Source organism: Sinohyriopsis cumingii, chromosome 11, assembly GCF_028554795.1.
Source record: "Sinohyriopsis cumingii isolate HCF-2022 chromosome 11, ASM2855479v2, whole genome shotgun sequence".
Classification (NCBI taxonomy): Eukaryota; Metazoa; Mollusca; class Bivalvia; order Unionida; family Unionidae; genus Sinohyriopsis; species Sinohyriopsis cumingii.
Window position 1 is genome coordinate 87834815 of NC_142971.1, and position 18367 is coordinate 87853181.

General features: G+C 34.4%; 2 protein-coding genes across 3 annotated transcripts in view; one reads left to right on the top strand and one right to left on the bottom strand.

Annotated features, from left to right (window-relative positions):
* Positions 1 to 253: 253 nt before the first annotated feature.
* Positions 254 to 6680, top strand: LOC149788927 (uncharacterized). Its single transcript, XM_089975065.1, has 5 exons — positions 254 to 342; positions 980 to 1455; positions 1793 to 1960; positions 2355 to 2618; positions 2857 to 6680. Exons 2-5 carry the CDS (start codon positions 1006 to 1008, stop codon positions 3379 to 3381), a joined length of 1407 nt encoding a protein of 468 aa, XP_089831191.1. The 5' UTR covers positions 254 to 342; positions 980 to 1005; the 3' UTR covers positions 3382 to 6680.
* A 2984-nt stretch (positions 6681 to 9664) lies between these two features.
* The window catches only part of LOC149788928 (serine/threonine-protein kinase nekl-3-like), a 63964-nt gene continuing 55261 nt past the window's right edge, over positions 9665 to 18367 (bottom strand). For both annotated transcript variants that reach the window (XM_089975066.1, XM_089975067.1), the window contains exons 10-11: positions 15374 to 15464; positions 9665 to 13908 (exon numbers count right to left, since the gene is read on the bottom strand). In XM_089975066.1, coding sequence (XP_089831192.1) covers positions 13762 to 13908; positions 15374 to 15464 — 238 coding nt within the window. In that variant the 3' untranslated portion in view covers positions 9665 to 13761. The remainder of the gene's footprint in view (positions 13909 to 15373; positions 15465 to 18367) is intronic.

The window sequence follows — 18367 nt, forward strand, 5'->3', positions numbered from 1 at the left end:
ACTGCACGAGAGGTAGTTATCGATCACTGAAAACATAGATCAGGGTATTAGTCAATACACAAACATTGTCGGCTACATACGTAGATCAATAGGAGTTACACATGATCTATATTTAGATAGACACCGTCACGTAAACAAAACAGAGTACAAGTTTCGGCCTGTTATAGGTCTGTACGTGTTATGTCGTGTTCTATTTCGTCAGCATTATCGGCGTATATAAACCCGCAGTCACCACTGGCATGCCATACAGCTCAAGCGACGAAACAAGTAAACATCTAAATAGCGAAGAATACTTACCTACGGTGAGAGGAATATCTCTTCTTTTGAGGATTTAGCTAACAGGTAGTCATTACAATCATGGCTATAATAGTTAAGGTCAATACATGAAATATAGATAATGAGATAGAAACCTTGGTAAATATTTTCTCTGAACAAAGTGATTCCTTTACAGAAAATAACTTCTAAGAAAGGAATATTTGTGGAAGAAAGTAAAGACGGCTTTATACAGAATATTAAAACAATAATTATTGCAAAAAATATGTACATTTTCTTGCTTTCCTAGCCCAAAAGTAACGCCTAATTCTATCAGTGACGTGCATAAAAATATGATTTTTCAGCCTAGAGAAACTTTCAAGGTTTTGAAGTTGTGTTATATATATATATATATATATATATATATATATATATATATATATATATATATATATATATATATGGATAACACAGAATATTCCATTTTAAAGGTCTATACCAAATTTCCTATTCTTTTTCTATATGACACACAGTGTGTAAAGTCCCTAGTAACGTATTTTGAATCCATATATTTCGTATTCTGTCAGTTGTAATCGACATTTTTCCCCATTTTTTTCTTCATTTTCACCATTGCATTTCGATTTCTTATAACAATTATGCATAGTGCATTTTCTGTGTTGAGAATAAGTGGATATGTTTAAAGTAAAAGATTTTTACATTTATACAGCAATAAAGGTTCGTTTAGGAAGGATCATGGCCGCCATATTACCTCCTGCAGGACCCATGGAAGTCGTGTTCTCTTTCGACACCACTGGATCCATGTCGTCATATCTTGAAGAGGTTAGAGGTCGTCTCCAAGACATGGTGCAGCGACTCCAGGCGGATATTCCCGGAATCAGGATTGCAATTTTTGCACACGGAGATTATTGTGATGCACATACTTATGTCACAAAGTACGTGGATTTCACCGATAATGTAGCCGACTTGTGCGAATTCGTGCAAAATGCCGGGTCGACTGGAGGTGGGGATGCTGACGAATGTTACGAACTCGTTCTTCACGAAGTCCGTACCAAATTGTCATGGACACCTGGCTCGCAGAGATTGTTGGTACTGATTGGAGATGCAAATCCGCATGAACCAAACTATCCACAGAATACAATGAAACTGGACTGGAGAGTTGAAGCAGACAAACTCACGGAAGGGGTGTGTACATATTTAACTTTAATTGTCGTTATTGATCAATGAGCCCAAACCGGTCGCATATAAAATGAATTTCAAAATATTCCAAAAACGCTAGGAGTTAACCGATGGTTTCGTGCTTGTTTCCTTCGCTTTCAAAATCCTTTCTTTTGATTAGATTGCTCAAAATGCAAAGTAGCTTTTGGAACAAAACTTGAATCGGATCGAATAGGTCTAATAGTTAATCGCCAAATGACACAATGAGTGACAGAGAGTTACAGTTTTTCAAGTTCTACTGAATATTTGCATGCGATACTAATCAATCCTGACTAATTCTTTCTTTGTGTCTTGCCGCGTACAGTCAGTGCACATCTATGGTGTACACTGTGGATCCAACTGCGACGGTGATTTCTACAAAACCATATCTGAGAAAACAAGCGGACGTTATCTGAAACTGAACGATTTCCAAAATATATTTGACCTCATCATGGCCGTCTGCTACAGAGAAAAGGGTGGAGACTTTTTGTCGGTAGGTTTTGTTCCTATGTTCCTTAATATTACGGTATCTTCTTTTACATTGCATTTAAAAAAAAATCCCATTTTGTTTCAACAACAAAATGTTCTGAACACTAATACATTATTAACCTTTGCTATAAATCGATAAACGTTTATTGGTAAACATGAACCTTTGGAAGAGGAGGGTATCTATTTCGCCAGTCAAAGTTATTTAAGAGCATTTATTACTAAAATCAGATTCAGTTTGCGTGTTACTATTTATGTATAGTTAGCATTTTAAGAAAGATTGGTCTTAATTACCGAAAGTGAAATATATTTAGTGTTCTGCGGAATCACATGATGTCACGTATGTATTATACGTAAGCCAATGTATAAAAAATAAGGTTGTTTCGATGATTTTCTTATAGATGTATGAGAAAGAAGTAAGAGACAGGTGTGCCAGGGATGGAATGCACAAAAACTTGGACACAATGTTCGGAATGTTGCGGAATGCCTCATTTACGGGATCGGAAGCAACAGTGATCTTGCCCACTGCAAAGACGTTTGCTCCAAAGAAGTTGTCAAAACCACTAATGCTGAAAAAGGGTGGTTTAAAAAAGTATCCCGTGAAGAAAACAATATCTAGCAGACTAAAACGGGGAAAGATAAATGAGGGAAAGAAACTAAGAAAGGTAATTTAAACTTGTTAATTAAGAAGAACAAGAACACTCCCCCCCCACACACACACACAATCAAAAGTTACAAACTGAGTCATTTTTATTAAAATGTGGATGGACTATATTGAACATTATTTTTTAAATTTAAAATACGATTGCATGATATAATTAGAAAAGTGAAACAGTTTCCATTAACAATTTGTATCGACTCAGTTCAGTTGCATATGAGTCACATGCTGCTTTCTATTAATAGGAAAGTCATAAAATTGTCCCACACCTGAAAAGAGAAAATGTACCAGAGACAAACTTCATGCTGAGGAATCTGAACTGGTCTCCATGGCAACTGGCTATTATTCCCGGTGTAGTAGAATGCTCTGCGTCAAGATGGAGAAAGAGATGCGGGGACGGAAGTGGATACAGCAGACGACAGCTGTTTGGCGGGAAAATGAACGTACCGGCCTTTTACGAAGTGGCAGTCCAAATGAAATTTCGCTCAAAGAAATTTGTTGTTTTCAGCAAATTTGTGAAATCTTGCAGAAATTGGGAGAGGAAATTGGTAGGGAAGCCTGACATGAAAGCACAAATCGATGACGTTATTAAAAAGAACTGCAAGGTGTACATAAGACGAGTTGTGTTGAAAAGACGACAAGTTCAGAAAAAAATAATTTTGGACATTCAGAATTATGACTACGCCTGGAGTAAGATCCCAGGACTGAGACTGGGACATAGAACGGTCACAAAGGCTAATGTCCGTATTTCACATGACGTCCTGTTATGACCTGCATGATCTGTTTACTGTGGTATTATACAAAGAATCTCTGAAACAAATTAATTGTTGATACGATTCAAACTGTAGAAGAAAATTATTCAAATAGGAAAGCTACATTTTAGATAGTTATTTCACTGGAGGGTAATTTTAATACACTTTTTATGTCAAAATGGAATTGTACAAATAATCTGTCCATGTGTACCTGCCAGAGGGACAGATCATTATAGTGAATGAAAGACATTTCTTACATATATCGTGGATATAATTTGTAGAAACTTGTTGTTACATTGTTAAGTTTAAAGTATTATCTTCATCTACGTTGTTATGTCATTAAATTTAAATTAATATATTTTACTGTTTGAGATAAGTTAAACCAGAAATTTTCAGCAGTTGGCCATTTCTGAACTATGTTCTAATATTTACTTCAGCACGTCTTGACAGTCTCTTAAAACTTGGGCTATTAAATATAATTCTCTCTCTCTCTCTCTATCTCTCTCTCTCTCTCTCCATGCGGTGAGAATGGCTTGAGATGTCAAGAGTTTAGACTTTTTACTAACACAGAGTTGTCTTCCATGAAACAGGTCATATACTATTTATAGTAGTCCCTAAAACACTAAAGCAAGCATCGAACACTACAAATCACCCTTGATAATTATAATTTATTTCGTCCAACAGATATAATGAATATTTCAAAGTCATCACAGAAAAAGAATTTTAATATGTACAGTATGATACCAATAAATCAATGAATGGGAACATATGCAGTCACATGTACATATAAAATGTTTTAATCTTGATTAGGAATGTATATAACAACGAATACCATGTTTTAATGTTTATATTAAAACAAAACATAGACTGGTATGGTGGTAACTAATCCACACTTCATTTATCGATTTAAAGAAATCAAAGCTCAAATACTAAACCTTTTAAAAATTTCATGTTACGAAAACAGCAGAAATATTCTCACACTCTCAAAGAATTAAAGGTGTGGTAAAGGTTTTTAACATTAAATAATAAGTATATAAGAAACGCGAAAAGATGGTATTGTAAGTCGTAACTTTTCATCAACATACTGTTTGTTGTAGCTGTGCGATTTGTTCCTTGATGCAGATTTTATGACCAAAGTCATGTTCACTTACAAGAATTACAAACCCACGTTTCGCAGTCATTAAATGATTCTGTGGTGTTATTTTATGGTACCAATCTATTTTACATTTTTGACTTCAACACTGTATATAATCGTCCGCACACGAACATAAACGACATGAACAGTACAAAACTATTTTGTGAATTTTATTTTTATAACTGGGCATTTTTGGCATCTTTGCAATTTTCGCAACGGGTTCAAGATATCCATTCTCTAATCATCGTACATAATCCTGTTGCAATTTATTTAGATCTAACCTATCATGTTTATTAAAACTATAGTTACTGAAGTATATTTCTGTTAGAAAAGCAATAGCAAATACAAACATAACCGTTTAAATGTTGTTGTACATGGGGAATGCTTACACAATTTTTTTTATTTATTCATAATTGACATAAACCTGAGCAAGCTGAATAGTCGTGGGAAAATTTACTGTTTTGTTTGATTTTGAGCTATCCAAAACATACACCTTATCTTCAGCATCTCTGAATGAGATGATCCAGTGATCGGACCCATCAAAATTAAATTGGGCGGAAGGTCCTGTTACAGATTTCATTCGTGTGTCTAAATTCCACTTCTTAATTTTATCGTTGAAATCTTACGTATTAAAAATACTTTGAAGTCCTTGGATACTTCGGAATTGCCTTTTCAGTGAAGTAGACACTCCAGTCAAAGAACTATCATTTAACAAGCCCTTGTCGTTTGTAATAAGTTCCTTGTCTGTTTTGAACCAAAATCAAGCGAATCCAAACTTTCATCTTTTCTGGCCAGATCTTGTTGTATTTTACATAAATCATCATCAAAACGTATTTTCTTTGAGTTACTGATTGGTTCGCTCATGTTTTATTTTCCTTTAATGGAGTTTTAATACTAATTTTGAATCTGTTTTCGGCGTTTTTGAGTTACATTCGTGTCTTTCGACATAGTTCGCATAAAAAAAAAAAAAACAAGCGAGAAACATTTATGGTCACTGGCATTTGATTCAATTTGCGGCGAAGTAACTATACGTTTTGGTGTCAACGCTTCCGTCGAGTCGCGTGCTGGAATAACATCCAATTCTGTCTTACGTGGGTGGCTTATTTTGGCCATTTTCTTTGTGCATCCTTTGGTCTGTTATATTTTTCATAGCAACGGTCAGTTTTTAACTTTCTTTGATTTAGTGTCTATTACTTGTCTGTCGAGCAATTCATTTACTGCGAGTATGTGGTACAGGCTCCGACGGACGGACAACTGCAGCTGTCTTTTGGATCTAAAGTGACAACATACTTCTTACTCTAACTCCTTCTACTAAGAAAACGTTGATTCTAGCAACAAAGAATATTTCATTAATAAGTTTATAAGCACGAAATTGTTGCGAAAGCCATTTCTCTCAATCTTTCTTCTCTTTTTCATCATTGTCCATTAAATTTAAATTGTTTATTTTACAATTATCTTCATTTTCGTTACAACTTAAATCAGGGAGAAATTTTAAGCAGTTTCTGTGACACTTTCAATAGTTTTATCCTCTTTTTGATCTGTGCCTGATTCAACATTTTGACGTTCATATTTAGTGTGTGTGTGTGCGTGTGTGTGTGTGTGTGTGTGATTTTGATTTTTAACGTAGCTTTAACAATTTTCAGTCATATCGCTGCGATGTCGGCCGTGTGTGAGTTTAAAATGATGCCTAGCACTGAGGCATCATGCCGCAGACATGTAGCATGATGTCCCACCCAGTCACATTATCCTGACACCAGGCCGACCAGTCCTAACACTAACCTCTTAATGTTGAGCGCCAAGCGAGGCAGCTGCAAGTACCATTTTTATGTCTTTGGTATGACTCGTCCAAGCAGCTGCTAGTACCATTTTTATATAAGTCTTTGGGTTTGAACCTGGGATCTCCCGCATGCGAGGCGGACACTCTAACCACTGGGCCACCGGAGCGGTATCATATTTATTCTTATTTAAGATCGACGACAATTGTTCTCGCACCTGTTTCATAATTTCGTCAGGACATCCACCCGATTTAATTAACTGGATGTTCTCCACAACAGATTTTGGAAAATGCCACTTGCGTTTCAATTTATGTTTTCAAATCTTAACTCTACTACATTGTATTTCCGTTATTTCGTGTTTTTGTAAGAAAAACGTTGTTAAAACAATAAAGTCAATTTGGAAGTTCTCTGCGGGATTGTGTGGCTTTTAACATGTCTTTCATGCTTTTCGCCAGATCAGTATGGCCGACATAAAGAAATTCAAACCGCTAATAGACCTTGTTTTTTTAATTCTCTATAATTAAAGAATGTAGTTAATTAGGCCTGTATTTCTTTCATAATTCCTTCGACATGGAATCCTCTTTTATTAACCAAATCCCTAATCATTGTAGATTTTTTTAAAATTGATATCGTAATAATCCTCATGACAAATAAAACGACAGATTAAAAACTCGTTTTTTTTTCTTCTTCAACTTTCCTTTTACTAGCTCTTATTACCCTAATTATTCAGTAAAGTTTTATAATAATAGAAACATTTATGATAAATAGTAAACAAAACTGAAGGAAAAAAAATAAGCAGTACAAATACCCATTTAGATGTGGCTTAAACAGTTCAGTCATTCTTTATTGACTGCAGTTGACCACAGTTTATTTGGCTGCACTATTGACCACAGTTAAGACCTGTCCATGTTTCACTCCTCTTCTTATTATACTGAATCCATAGGTTGTACTGCTTTGCCAATAAGTGTCTGAATTCTAAACCTAGATTTTCTTTACTTTCTTACTGTCCATGAATCTCGAAGATTCATTGTCATTTTGAATGTTTCCATTGTGTAGCTACAAGGTTATTTAAGCTGATAAATACCTAATTTTATAACTCTTACATTTTTTGCAGAGTATTGGAAAATCCGTAATTGTGTCACTATAGTCCATCATTTGGTACCTAAAAGGTTTCCTGGTCCAGTCTTCCCCATGTAATCTTTCCTGGTCCATTCTTCCCCGTGTACTCTTTCCTGAAGCCCATTAAACATTTCCGATAATTCAAACACTTTTGAGGAGACATGGTAGTCATTTTCGTACCAGTGAATGACTTGTCTCGAGTACAGTATTAAATGTAAACAGCAAAGAATCTATTAAAAGTGGTAATTTCTTTTATTAATTGTGTTTAAAAATATAATATTTGCAATGTGCACATTGCCATTAACAAATGATTGGAAAATTGTTTTTAGGATTATTAACATGTTATGGGTTAACTTGTGTGCATGTATTTATGTGTTAGTAAGTGATTTACAGTTCTCAGATACTATTCCTCTGCCTACCCCTTTATTTATCCTCATGTGTCCTCCTGCATGTTGTAAAACATACCCTATGCACCCTCTTGCACAATGTAGATCATTTCCCAATGAGTCCTCCTGCAAGTTGTAGAATATGTCCAATTATTGCACCCTTCTGCATGTTGTAAAATGTGCCCAATGCACCCAGCTCCTGCATGTTGTAAAATATGCCCAACATGCCTTCAGCATTTTGTAGAATGTGCCCAATGTACCCTACTGCATGATGTACCCTACTGCATGTTGTAGAATGTACCCAATGTACCCTCCTGTTTGTTGTAAAATGTACCCAATGTACCCTCCTGCATGTTGTAGAATTAACCCAATGCACCATTCTGCATGTTGTAGACTGTACCCAATGTACCCTCCTGCTTGTTGTAGAATGTATCCAATGTACCCTCCTGCATGCTGTAGAATGTACCCAATGCACCTCCTGAACATTGCAAAATATGCCCAATATGCCCTACTGCACATTGTCAAATATGCCTAATGCATCTTCATGCATTTCCAAAGAGGCAACAAATGGAGGCCATCTTTCTGCCCTATGATGCATCCCATGATGATGCACCACCTGATGTCTTGGACTTCTTAAAACAGTGCAGTTTATATGTAAAACCAGATTCAATATTTTAAGCATTTTACCCGTTTCTCTTTTTTTTGGGATAACCAAACCTACTCTGCTCCATATAGCCAGGATTGTGTTGATGTGCCATTGAATTCTATACATGCATTACATACCATCTATTACAAATCAATAATCATCAAATAAAAGAAAAGGTGTGGACTCCATAGATTGAGGTTGTGACCTTAAAAAATGACTGAGGATGCTTGAGTTCTGATGGTGGAGAGTCCCAGACTCCTAATACATAAGTACTGCTGAAAGCCCTCTCTTGAATGTTCATCTTCTCCAAAACTTTGGTTTCCTAATACAGGTTCTTATGTTGATGGTTTTAAGGAGAAAACTGTAGAGAACAAGTGCAACACCTCCATCACTAACAGATGAAGTCCATTTTACGTTTTCTCTATGTAGAATCATTGCAGGAGAAATCAATGCTAAATGAAAATGAAAATTAACCTGCAGTAACTGAATATTTTTCAAATAAAAAATCTTGTAGTGGACTGCACTTATCAGTCACATCTAGGAGAAAGCCCAACAGAAGAACAATTCAGACCTTAGAAATTTTTTACCTCAGATAATATAGAGCACTTTTAAACATTAATAATTATGTTTAAATTAACTGCTAAATTTCAATGTGAGCAATATATTATATTTTTTTCATAATTCCCCTTATTTCTGGTTTTGGATAGAACAAAATGGCAGGAAAAATAAGAGAATGGTTATTATTGAATACAAGGATTCACTATGCTTGAAAATGAAAGTGTGTGTGTGTGTGCTGTATGTGTCTGTGTGTGTTGGAACTGAAATTTTAACATAACCAATTTTCAGTCATATCGCTACGATGTCTGCAGTATGGCAGTTTATAAGTGATATCTAGCACTGAGGCATCAGGCCACAGACATGTAGCATGATGTACCACCCAGTCACATTATCCTGACACCAGGCCAACCAGTCCTAACACTAACCTCTTAATGCTGAACGCTAAGCGAGGCAGCTGTTAGTACCATTTTTATAAGTCTTTGTTACGACAAGACCAGGTTTCAAACTCATGACCTCCCACATCTGAGGAGAATGCTCTAATCACTTTGACTACGGGAACAGTCAGAAAATGACAGAGAACAGCTAATTAAACTATTTGATTTATTGATATCAAACTTATCTCTAAATGCACTGTTAATGAGTGATGAGAAAAAAGCTTGCAAGAAATAATAAGTGAATAACATTATCTTAATAATTTTATTAAAGCAGAAACATGAATAAATTCATATTTATCAAACTAGTTCGAATAATTATCATAAAATTTTGAATTTCTCTCAAATAAATACTACAATATTTACAACGACATAGTATCAAAAACATATAAAACATTTATTCAAATTTTAAGGAAAAGGAATCAGAATCATAGATCACATCTCTTACTGGATAAAAAAAATTATGATCAGGTTTATTTCTTGAGCTTATAAAAATGGAAAAATGTACTTGGTGATCTGTTGGACCTTCTATCCTCTCCAATTGTTCTCTGTCAAATTAAAACAACTCTTCTATCATGTATTCCAAATATTGAAGATGCAAAAGTTAAGAAGAACATGTTCTCAACACTTGCATCATTGGTCATAGTTTTATATTGTCTGTATTAATATATATATATATATATATATATATATATATATATATATATATATATATATATATATATATATATATATTATTCTCTTTGCAATCACTGTAAGCTCAATATATGCACATTAGTCTCTATTTCAATACTATAAAAATATAATATACAACTTGAAATGTGCCAACTTTAGGTCACATGGACCTCTCTTATAAGCCCAGTCTGCTACCATTAATTAATATCCCATTAATTCCAACTTTTAAGGTCAGTTATCTTATTTGTGTTAATATCATGAGATAAAAGCTATAAGATCTTTGTAACAGCCTACTTGGTTTTGTGTGTGTGTGTGTGTGTGTGTGTGTTTTGGATTTTTAACTTACCTTGAACAATTTTTCAGTCATATCACTATGATGTCTGCAGTTTGACAGTTTATAGTGATGTCTAGCACTGAGGCATCATGCCACAGACATGCATCATCATATAAAACCCAGTCACATTATCCTGAAGGCAGATGGAGTAAAATTTTTAAATGTCTTTCATATGACTCGGCCGGGATTTGAACCTGCAACCTCCCACATCTGAGGTAGATGCTCTAACCACTAGGCAACCGAAGTGGTCTTGCTTGGTTTTGTAAATTTAGTTGCAACATAGCTACCTGATTATATTTTCTCCAGCCGTGCAAAGGTAATTACCCCCCCCCATTCAGTCATTGTACAAAGTTAAAGTTAGGTCCAACTGCAAATAACATAGACCCTGATCTGCCATCTCATAATACTCCAGCATATCAGGGTCTATTTTGTTTGTACTACTGAGTGTTCCTTATAAACTTATAACACAAATCTTACAGCACAATACATGATGAGTCTAAATAGTTTACAGTTGGACTTAAAAGGAAATATCTATTCTAATTATAGACATGGCTATTCTAATTATAGACATGGCTGTTCTAATTACAGACATGGCTATTCTAATTATAGACATGGCTATTCTAATTACAGACATGGCTACTCATAACAATATGATTTATTTCCCTCACTTAAAATAAAGGAAACTTAAACCAGAGGATTCTTTTAAAGAGATACCAACTCTAGACCCCCATCCACACTTAGATACCAACTCTGGAGCCCCCATTCATGCTTACAGCTTTTAACACATGATTTTTATTAAAAAACAGTGCACACAGACCTATGAATGGCACCATATGGGTTATTACAAACAAAATTAAGACTATCTGTAAATGGATATAGGGATTGGGAGTTTCAAAGACAACAAATACAAGATACTATTGGCAAGAGCTTTTGTTGGACAATGGCTAGATGTGTGAATATTTTCTTCAAGGAGACATGGGACAAAAAAGGAATTATTGCTTAAGTTTTGCTTAATCCTATATATTAATCCTATATATAAACGTAGACCTTCTAGATAATAAGTCTAAGATGAGAGTTTGTGTTTAAAATGTTATACACTTGAAGCTACCTCTCAAGTACAGTGCAGACCTTTATTATACAGCCATGTTGGCATTTCTGTGTGACATACTTTACTACACAATTATGATGCACAATTTCCAAAAACATAGGTCCATCTATTTTATTTGGTCAAAATTCTAAAAAAAGAAAAGATTAGCCTTTAATTTTTAGGTCAGTAATATTCATAATTTTTTTAAAATACCCCACACTTCAAGTCTAAATGCATGTGAATATGTGCCTTCCAAATCTCGGCATAACCCCCCACCACAACCAACCACTTGAACTTGTGACAAAAATTCATGCTGAATACTCTCATTGATCAAAACCAATTTGGTATTTATCAATTAAAATCATACAAAGAGATATAAATTAAATTTTAAAGACGTATTTATGTTAGAATAATATTGCATCTTAATCCAATTTGCTAATTTTGATAAACATTTTGTCATCTGCTTTAATTTGTCAGATTGCCACCATACTGCATTGTGTAATAAACTCATGATACACCATACTGCATTCTGTAATAAACTCATGATACACCATACTGCATTCTGTAATAAACTCAGGATACACCATACTGCATTCTGTAATAAACTCATGATACACCATACTGCATTCTGTAATAAACTCATGATATTGTCTAAAAATTTAAAGTTCCATGCTGTTTTAAAATTATTTTATTTGATTATTTTCAATAATGTAGAAGTTGCAAGCAATCACACTGTATGCAATTAATTTTTAATTTCTATCACATGTTTAAGATCATTGTTACAGTGACTGTCTAAAAATGACAATTGAACTGATGAAGTTCCTCACCTGAACAGCTGACAGAAACAGACAAAGCTGGTGCATTCACTTCCATAGCTAGATATATAAATATTGCATTTTTTTCTTGCACATGCACAGAATAGGCCAACAAATTATTTGTAATGAAAATAAATGAGTAACATCCCATGGGTCCAGAACAAGTATTATGTTCAATATAATTTTATTCATACAATATCTGTTTTTAAAAAAGTAAGCATTATAGTATATTGGTAGAATTCAGTACGCATCTTGTGCCAATAATGATGATGTAAACCTTATGGATGCAGAAAATCCACACTGTTATGCAATACTTAGAGTACATATTCCAAATACATACAATGACTGATAAAAATTCACAACCCAACACAATATATACAACCCAACATGTATTTAATGTCCTAAGTAATCACACATAATGGAAAGACAATTTCATTTTTCGTTAGAGGAGTGGTGCCTGTGAAAATGTTTTAAAAAATGTTAAGCTCCCAAATACTGTATGTACTTGCTTATAAGTCGAGTCCAACTGCAAAATGTACAGACCCAGATATGCCATTGCATAATGCACTAGCAGATCTGGGTCTGTGCAGTTTGTTAGGAGTAATCAGTTGAACAAACAAGGTAGACCCTGATCTACAGGCACAATATACTATTGCAAATCAGGATCTTTGCTGTTTGCAGTTTGCCTCATAAGTGAATACAGAAAGAAGCTCAAAGTTCAAGAAAATTAAATACTTCTATCCATAATATTAGTTGAAAATATTCTGGTTCAAACTAAAGTGACAGGCTTCTCCCCCCTCCACAATTAATAATATTGAGTCCCAAATATGATTAGATTTTTTTATCTTTAACCAATTGGCATTGAAATCTATTACTTATCTACTAGGATAAAGCTTGTATGAATTAAAATTGTAACTACGGTAACAAAGAGGAGATAGCAAAATGTAACTTATTTCCAATTTGCCCTCATAATTGAATTTGTAAAACTGTCTAACTGAAACAAATTAAGTTAAATCAGCTCATGTTTAAATGTATTTCCATAATTCTTAGGGTTTTTTCCATTTGTACTGATGCTGCAATTTGTTTTTGGAAAGGACATGACCACTGAATGAATGGGGAGAGGCTTGCATTAGTGTGAATGTGTTGTGAGAGGTATAACTATATATAAACAATATAATGTACATTAAGTACAGACAATAGTGACATGCTGTACTTTAACTAACAAATTTATCACGGTCAGTTATTTTTTGTCCTAATTGACTATCATACATTTTGCATGCTTTACATTTATGATATACTCTCATTTCTGACATCATTCTTAGTGCTTAGTACTGAATAAACAGTTACACAACCATTAACTTTAAAGTAACATCAGAATTATACACTCATGATTACTATTTCTATCACATATTGAATCAGTCCAAAATCTGTGTCATCTTACTTTCCCTTCTTTCTTGTTGTTGCTGGTTTTGGTTTCTTCTGCTGCTGAAGTTTCAGAATATTGTACTCAAAATTTTTCAAGTACATCAGCTGCACTCCAATTAGGGCCCATGTCTCACTTCCTAGGAGTTTAATAAGACTTTCCTGTAATACAAGCAGAAGAACAAATGTGAAATTTTTATTATATATATAATCAATGCTGTTATTGCCTTCATTAAATATGTAGTATTGGACTTTACCTGAGTTGGGTGTGTGTGTGCATTTTTTGTACCTCAGTTCTCCCTATAATGATCAAGATATGGGGATTTCATGTTCAGTTCTGGGGGAAACTGGCAGTCTGAGGTGAGATTCTCTCCCTTGTGCTCACTCAAAGTGCACAACTAGATAATATTACAAATCAAAGCCAGTGTAACTTTTTACACCACCAGTCCTTGAAACCAGGGCCTGAAAATTTCTTTTCAATTCACTGGTACAATATATCTAGGACCTTGCACCCTACAGATCTGGTGAAGTATTCAATAAATAGAGGATCTCAAATGGGTAATGATTTAAGACTGAATTTATGAGACAAGTTGAATTATGTCCAGCTTCTACAAGCCTTGGTGATCAAATCAATGAGTCTCATAAAGTTAATATTAAATCATTACAAATTTGAGATTATGTTTATCACTGAGTTTTTATTTTAATGGAAAAGTTGAGAGAGAAAGAATAAATCTAAGTCTCAGACATGCACCTTTCATTTGTTGCACATAATGTAGTCTCAAACGCTAGATGAATAAATAATGCGCGGTTCTATAACCAGTAACATTTAAAAGAAGATTATTTTTACAAGTCATAATTCGCAGAGCAAATGTCTTTAAATTATCATTAAAACATTTGACACAGACAACATCATCTTACAAAATGGCCATCAAAATGTTGATAGTAATAGTTTAAAAAAAAGTTCTATAAGTTGGGGTATGGAAAAATATCCATGGTTGCAGCCAATCAGTAAGAGAATACTGTGCAAGAATTTCATGGGCTTATTTGGACCAATCAGATTCACAGAAAGTGATATGTTAATATGCTGGCATATATCAAAAATATTAAACTACACACACTATAAGGAAAGTGTAAGAATAATAATAATAAGAAGAAAATATTCCTCATTAAATAAAAAGAACAAAGAAAATTGTCTTCTCACTGCTAATTATTATTCTTAATCCTTAGATTTGTATTAGTTCTTATGCATCAGTGGAATGGGTAAGGTAAACCATCCAGAATTCATTACCTCTAGTACCACTCCAGTGGCAAGAATGTCTGTGTCAGATGTAGGAGGTCATGGGTTCAAACCCTGACCAAGTCATACCAAAGACCTATAAAATAGTAGTAACAGCTGCCTCGCTTGGCGCTCAGCATTAAGAGGTTAGTGTTAGGACTGGTTGATCTGATTTCAGAATAATGTGACTGGGTGGGACATCACTATAGACTGCCACACTGCAGATATCAATGCAAAATGACTGAATTTTTTAAAAAGATATATTGAAAATCCAAATCTCTCTCTCTCTCTCTCTCTCTCTCTCTCTCTCTCAGACACATGTACACATAAACACACACACACACACACTACCTCTAGTTTGGAGTCCTGTCTCTCTGTACCAAGAATATCGTATGCTTTCTGGAATTTAGCCTGGTCATTATCCAGTACCTTCACACAGTAACTAAAAAGGAATTGTAATACAGGATTATTTCAAATGAACATCATCATTCTCCAGTGGTACCCTATTCTTATGAGGCCATTTATTTTTCTTCAGCAATAAAGAGCACACCAGCACATGAAATACTATTTACTGCCAAGGCAATGTGAATAAAATGCCTGAACTGGTTAGAGACATAATGTGGCAACTGACACAGGCTGGTATGGCAGACCAGAGCCTATGCTGTTTGAAGTTGGATTGGACCTGTAAGCAAGCATATTTGGTATGCTTTCAGATGCTGCTATATGGAGGAAATTGCAAGTGACAAATACAGTAAGGTCCTTTATTATAAAGCCTCTTAATATACCACTATCCCTATTATAAGGTATGGTCATGAATCTTATAATTTAGGTATGGTCACAGATTTTATGATTCATGTATGGTCACAGATCTTATAATTCAGGTGTGGTCACAGATCTTATAATTCATATATGGTCACAGATCTTATAGTTCAGGTGTGGTCACAGATCTTATAATTCAGGTGTGGTCACAGATCTTATTAGTCATGTATGATCACAGATCTTATAATTCAGGTGTGGTCACAGATCTTATAATTCAGGTGTGGTCACTGATCTTATAATTCATGTATGATCACAGATTTTATAATTCATATATGGTCACAGGTCTTATAATTCAGGTGTGGTCACAGATCTTATAATTCATGTATGGTCACAGATCTTATAATTCATGTATGGTCACAGATCTTATAATTCATATATGGTCACAGATTTTATAATTCAAGTATGGTCACAGATCTTATAGTTCAGGTGTGGTCACAGATCTTATAATTCAGGTGTGGTCACGGATCTTATAATTCATGTATGGTTACAGATCTTATAATTCAGGTGTGGTCACAGATCTTATAATTCATGTATGTTTACAAATCTTATAATTCAGGTATGGTCACATATCTTATAATTTAGATGCGGTCACATATCTTATAATTCAGGTATGGTCACAGGTTTTATAATTCATGTATGGTCACAGATTTTATAATTCATGTATGGTCACAGATCTAATAATTCAGGTGTGGTCACAGATCTTATAATTCAGGTGTGGTCACATATCTTATAATTCATGCATGGTCACATCTTATAATTTAGGTATGGTCACAGATCTTATAATTCAGGTATGGTCACAGATATTATAATTCAGTTGTGGTCACAGATCTTATAATTCAGGTATGGTCACAGATATTACAATTCAGGTGTTGTCACAGATCTTATAATTCAGGTATGGTCACAGATCTTATAATTCAGGTATGGTCACAGATGTTATAATTCAGGTATGGTCACAGATATTATAATTCAGGTGTGGTCACAGATCTTATAATTCAGGTATGGTCACAGATCTTATAATTCAGGTATGGTCACAGATCTTATAACTCATGTATGGTCACCAATCTTATAATTTAGATGTGGTCACAGATCTTATAATTCAGGTCTGGTCATGAATGTTTTAATTCAGGTGTGGTCATGGATCAGGTATGGCCATTGATGTTTTAATTCAGGTATAGTCATGGATCTTATAATTGATGTATGTTCACAGATCTTATAATTCAGGTGTGGTCATGGATCAGGTATGGCTATGGATATTTTAATTCAGGTATAGTCATGGATCTTAAAATTCAGGTATAGTCACGGATCTTATAATTCAGGTGTAGTCATGAATCTTTAATTCAGGTATGGTCATGGATTGTATAATTCATACTTAGTCATGATCTTATAATTCAGGTGTAGTTATGGCTCTTTAATTCAGGTACAGTCATGGATTGTATAATTCATACTTAGTCATGGATCTTTAATTCAGGCATAGTCATAGATTTTATAATTCTGGTATGGTCATGAATTTTATAATTGAGGCATAGTCATGGATCATATATAATTTGTTAAATATTGTTTTATCATGACTGCTGCTTAATTTATTTAACTTTACTCCAGTAACTAGTTCATGATAACTAATTTCACCTCTTCATATGCTTAATTTTCTTGGCCTAATGAATTTATAATCAGGACACAGCCTTTTTTAAAACTCCATTTTTAAAAATGTAGGTTACTAGTATGTATGGTTTCATAAAGACAGAGTATTATCAGTATGGGTTCAAGCTGACCACTGCATTCTAAATACAGTATAGAGCTATACTGGAAATGCTGAATGAGAAACTCATTTAGATATGTGGCAATAAAAACTAAAACATTCCAATGATGATATTTTTGATGTACTTAAATTTCCCACGATTACTCAGGTTTTTTATTGTTACAACCAGTCAATCAACCTATCCAACTGACAGTTTTAACATTCCTCCTAACGCGTCAAATTTAATGATAGGGAAACTCTAATGTGGCAATTTTAATGATAGGGAAACTCTAATGTGGCAATTTTAATGATAGGGAAACTCTAATGTGGCAATATTAATGATAGGGAAACTCTAATGTGGCAATATTAATGATAGGGAAATTCCAATGTGGCAAATTTAATGATAGGGAAACTCTAATGTGGCAATTATAGTGATAGGGAAACTCTAATGTGGCAATTTTAATGATAGGGAAACTCTAATGCGGCAATTTTAATGATAGGTAAAGGGGCCCTGAGAGGCCAAGCGGTCTGAAGCGCTCCCCATTATGGATCACTGCCATTTCACCTCTGTGTGGGTTTGAGTCTCGGATATGGCTAATGTGTGTATGTGAGAAAGCTTGCCAGTAGCTTCTTGTGGGTCAGTGGTTCTTTCCGGGGTTTTCCCGGGTTCTTCCTCCACCATTGATACTGGCCGATAGGCTATACATGGCCGCCATGTATAGCCTATCGTGTGCTGAAAAATGGCATTAAACCCTACAACAACAACAACATGATAGGTAGACTCTAATGCG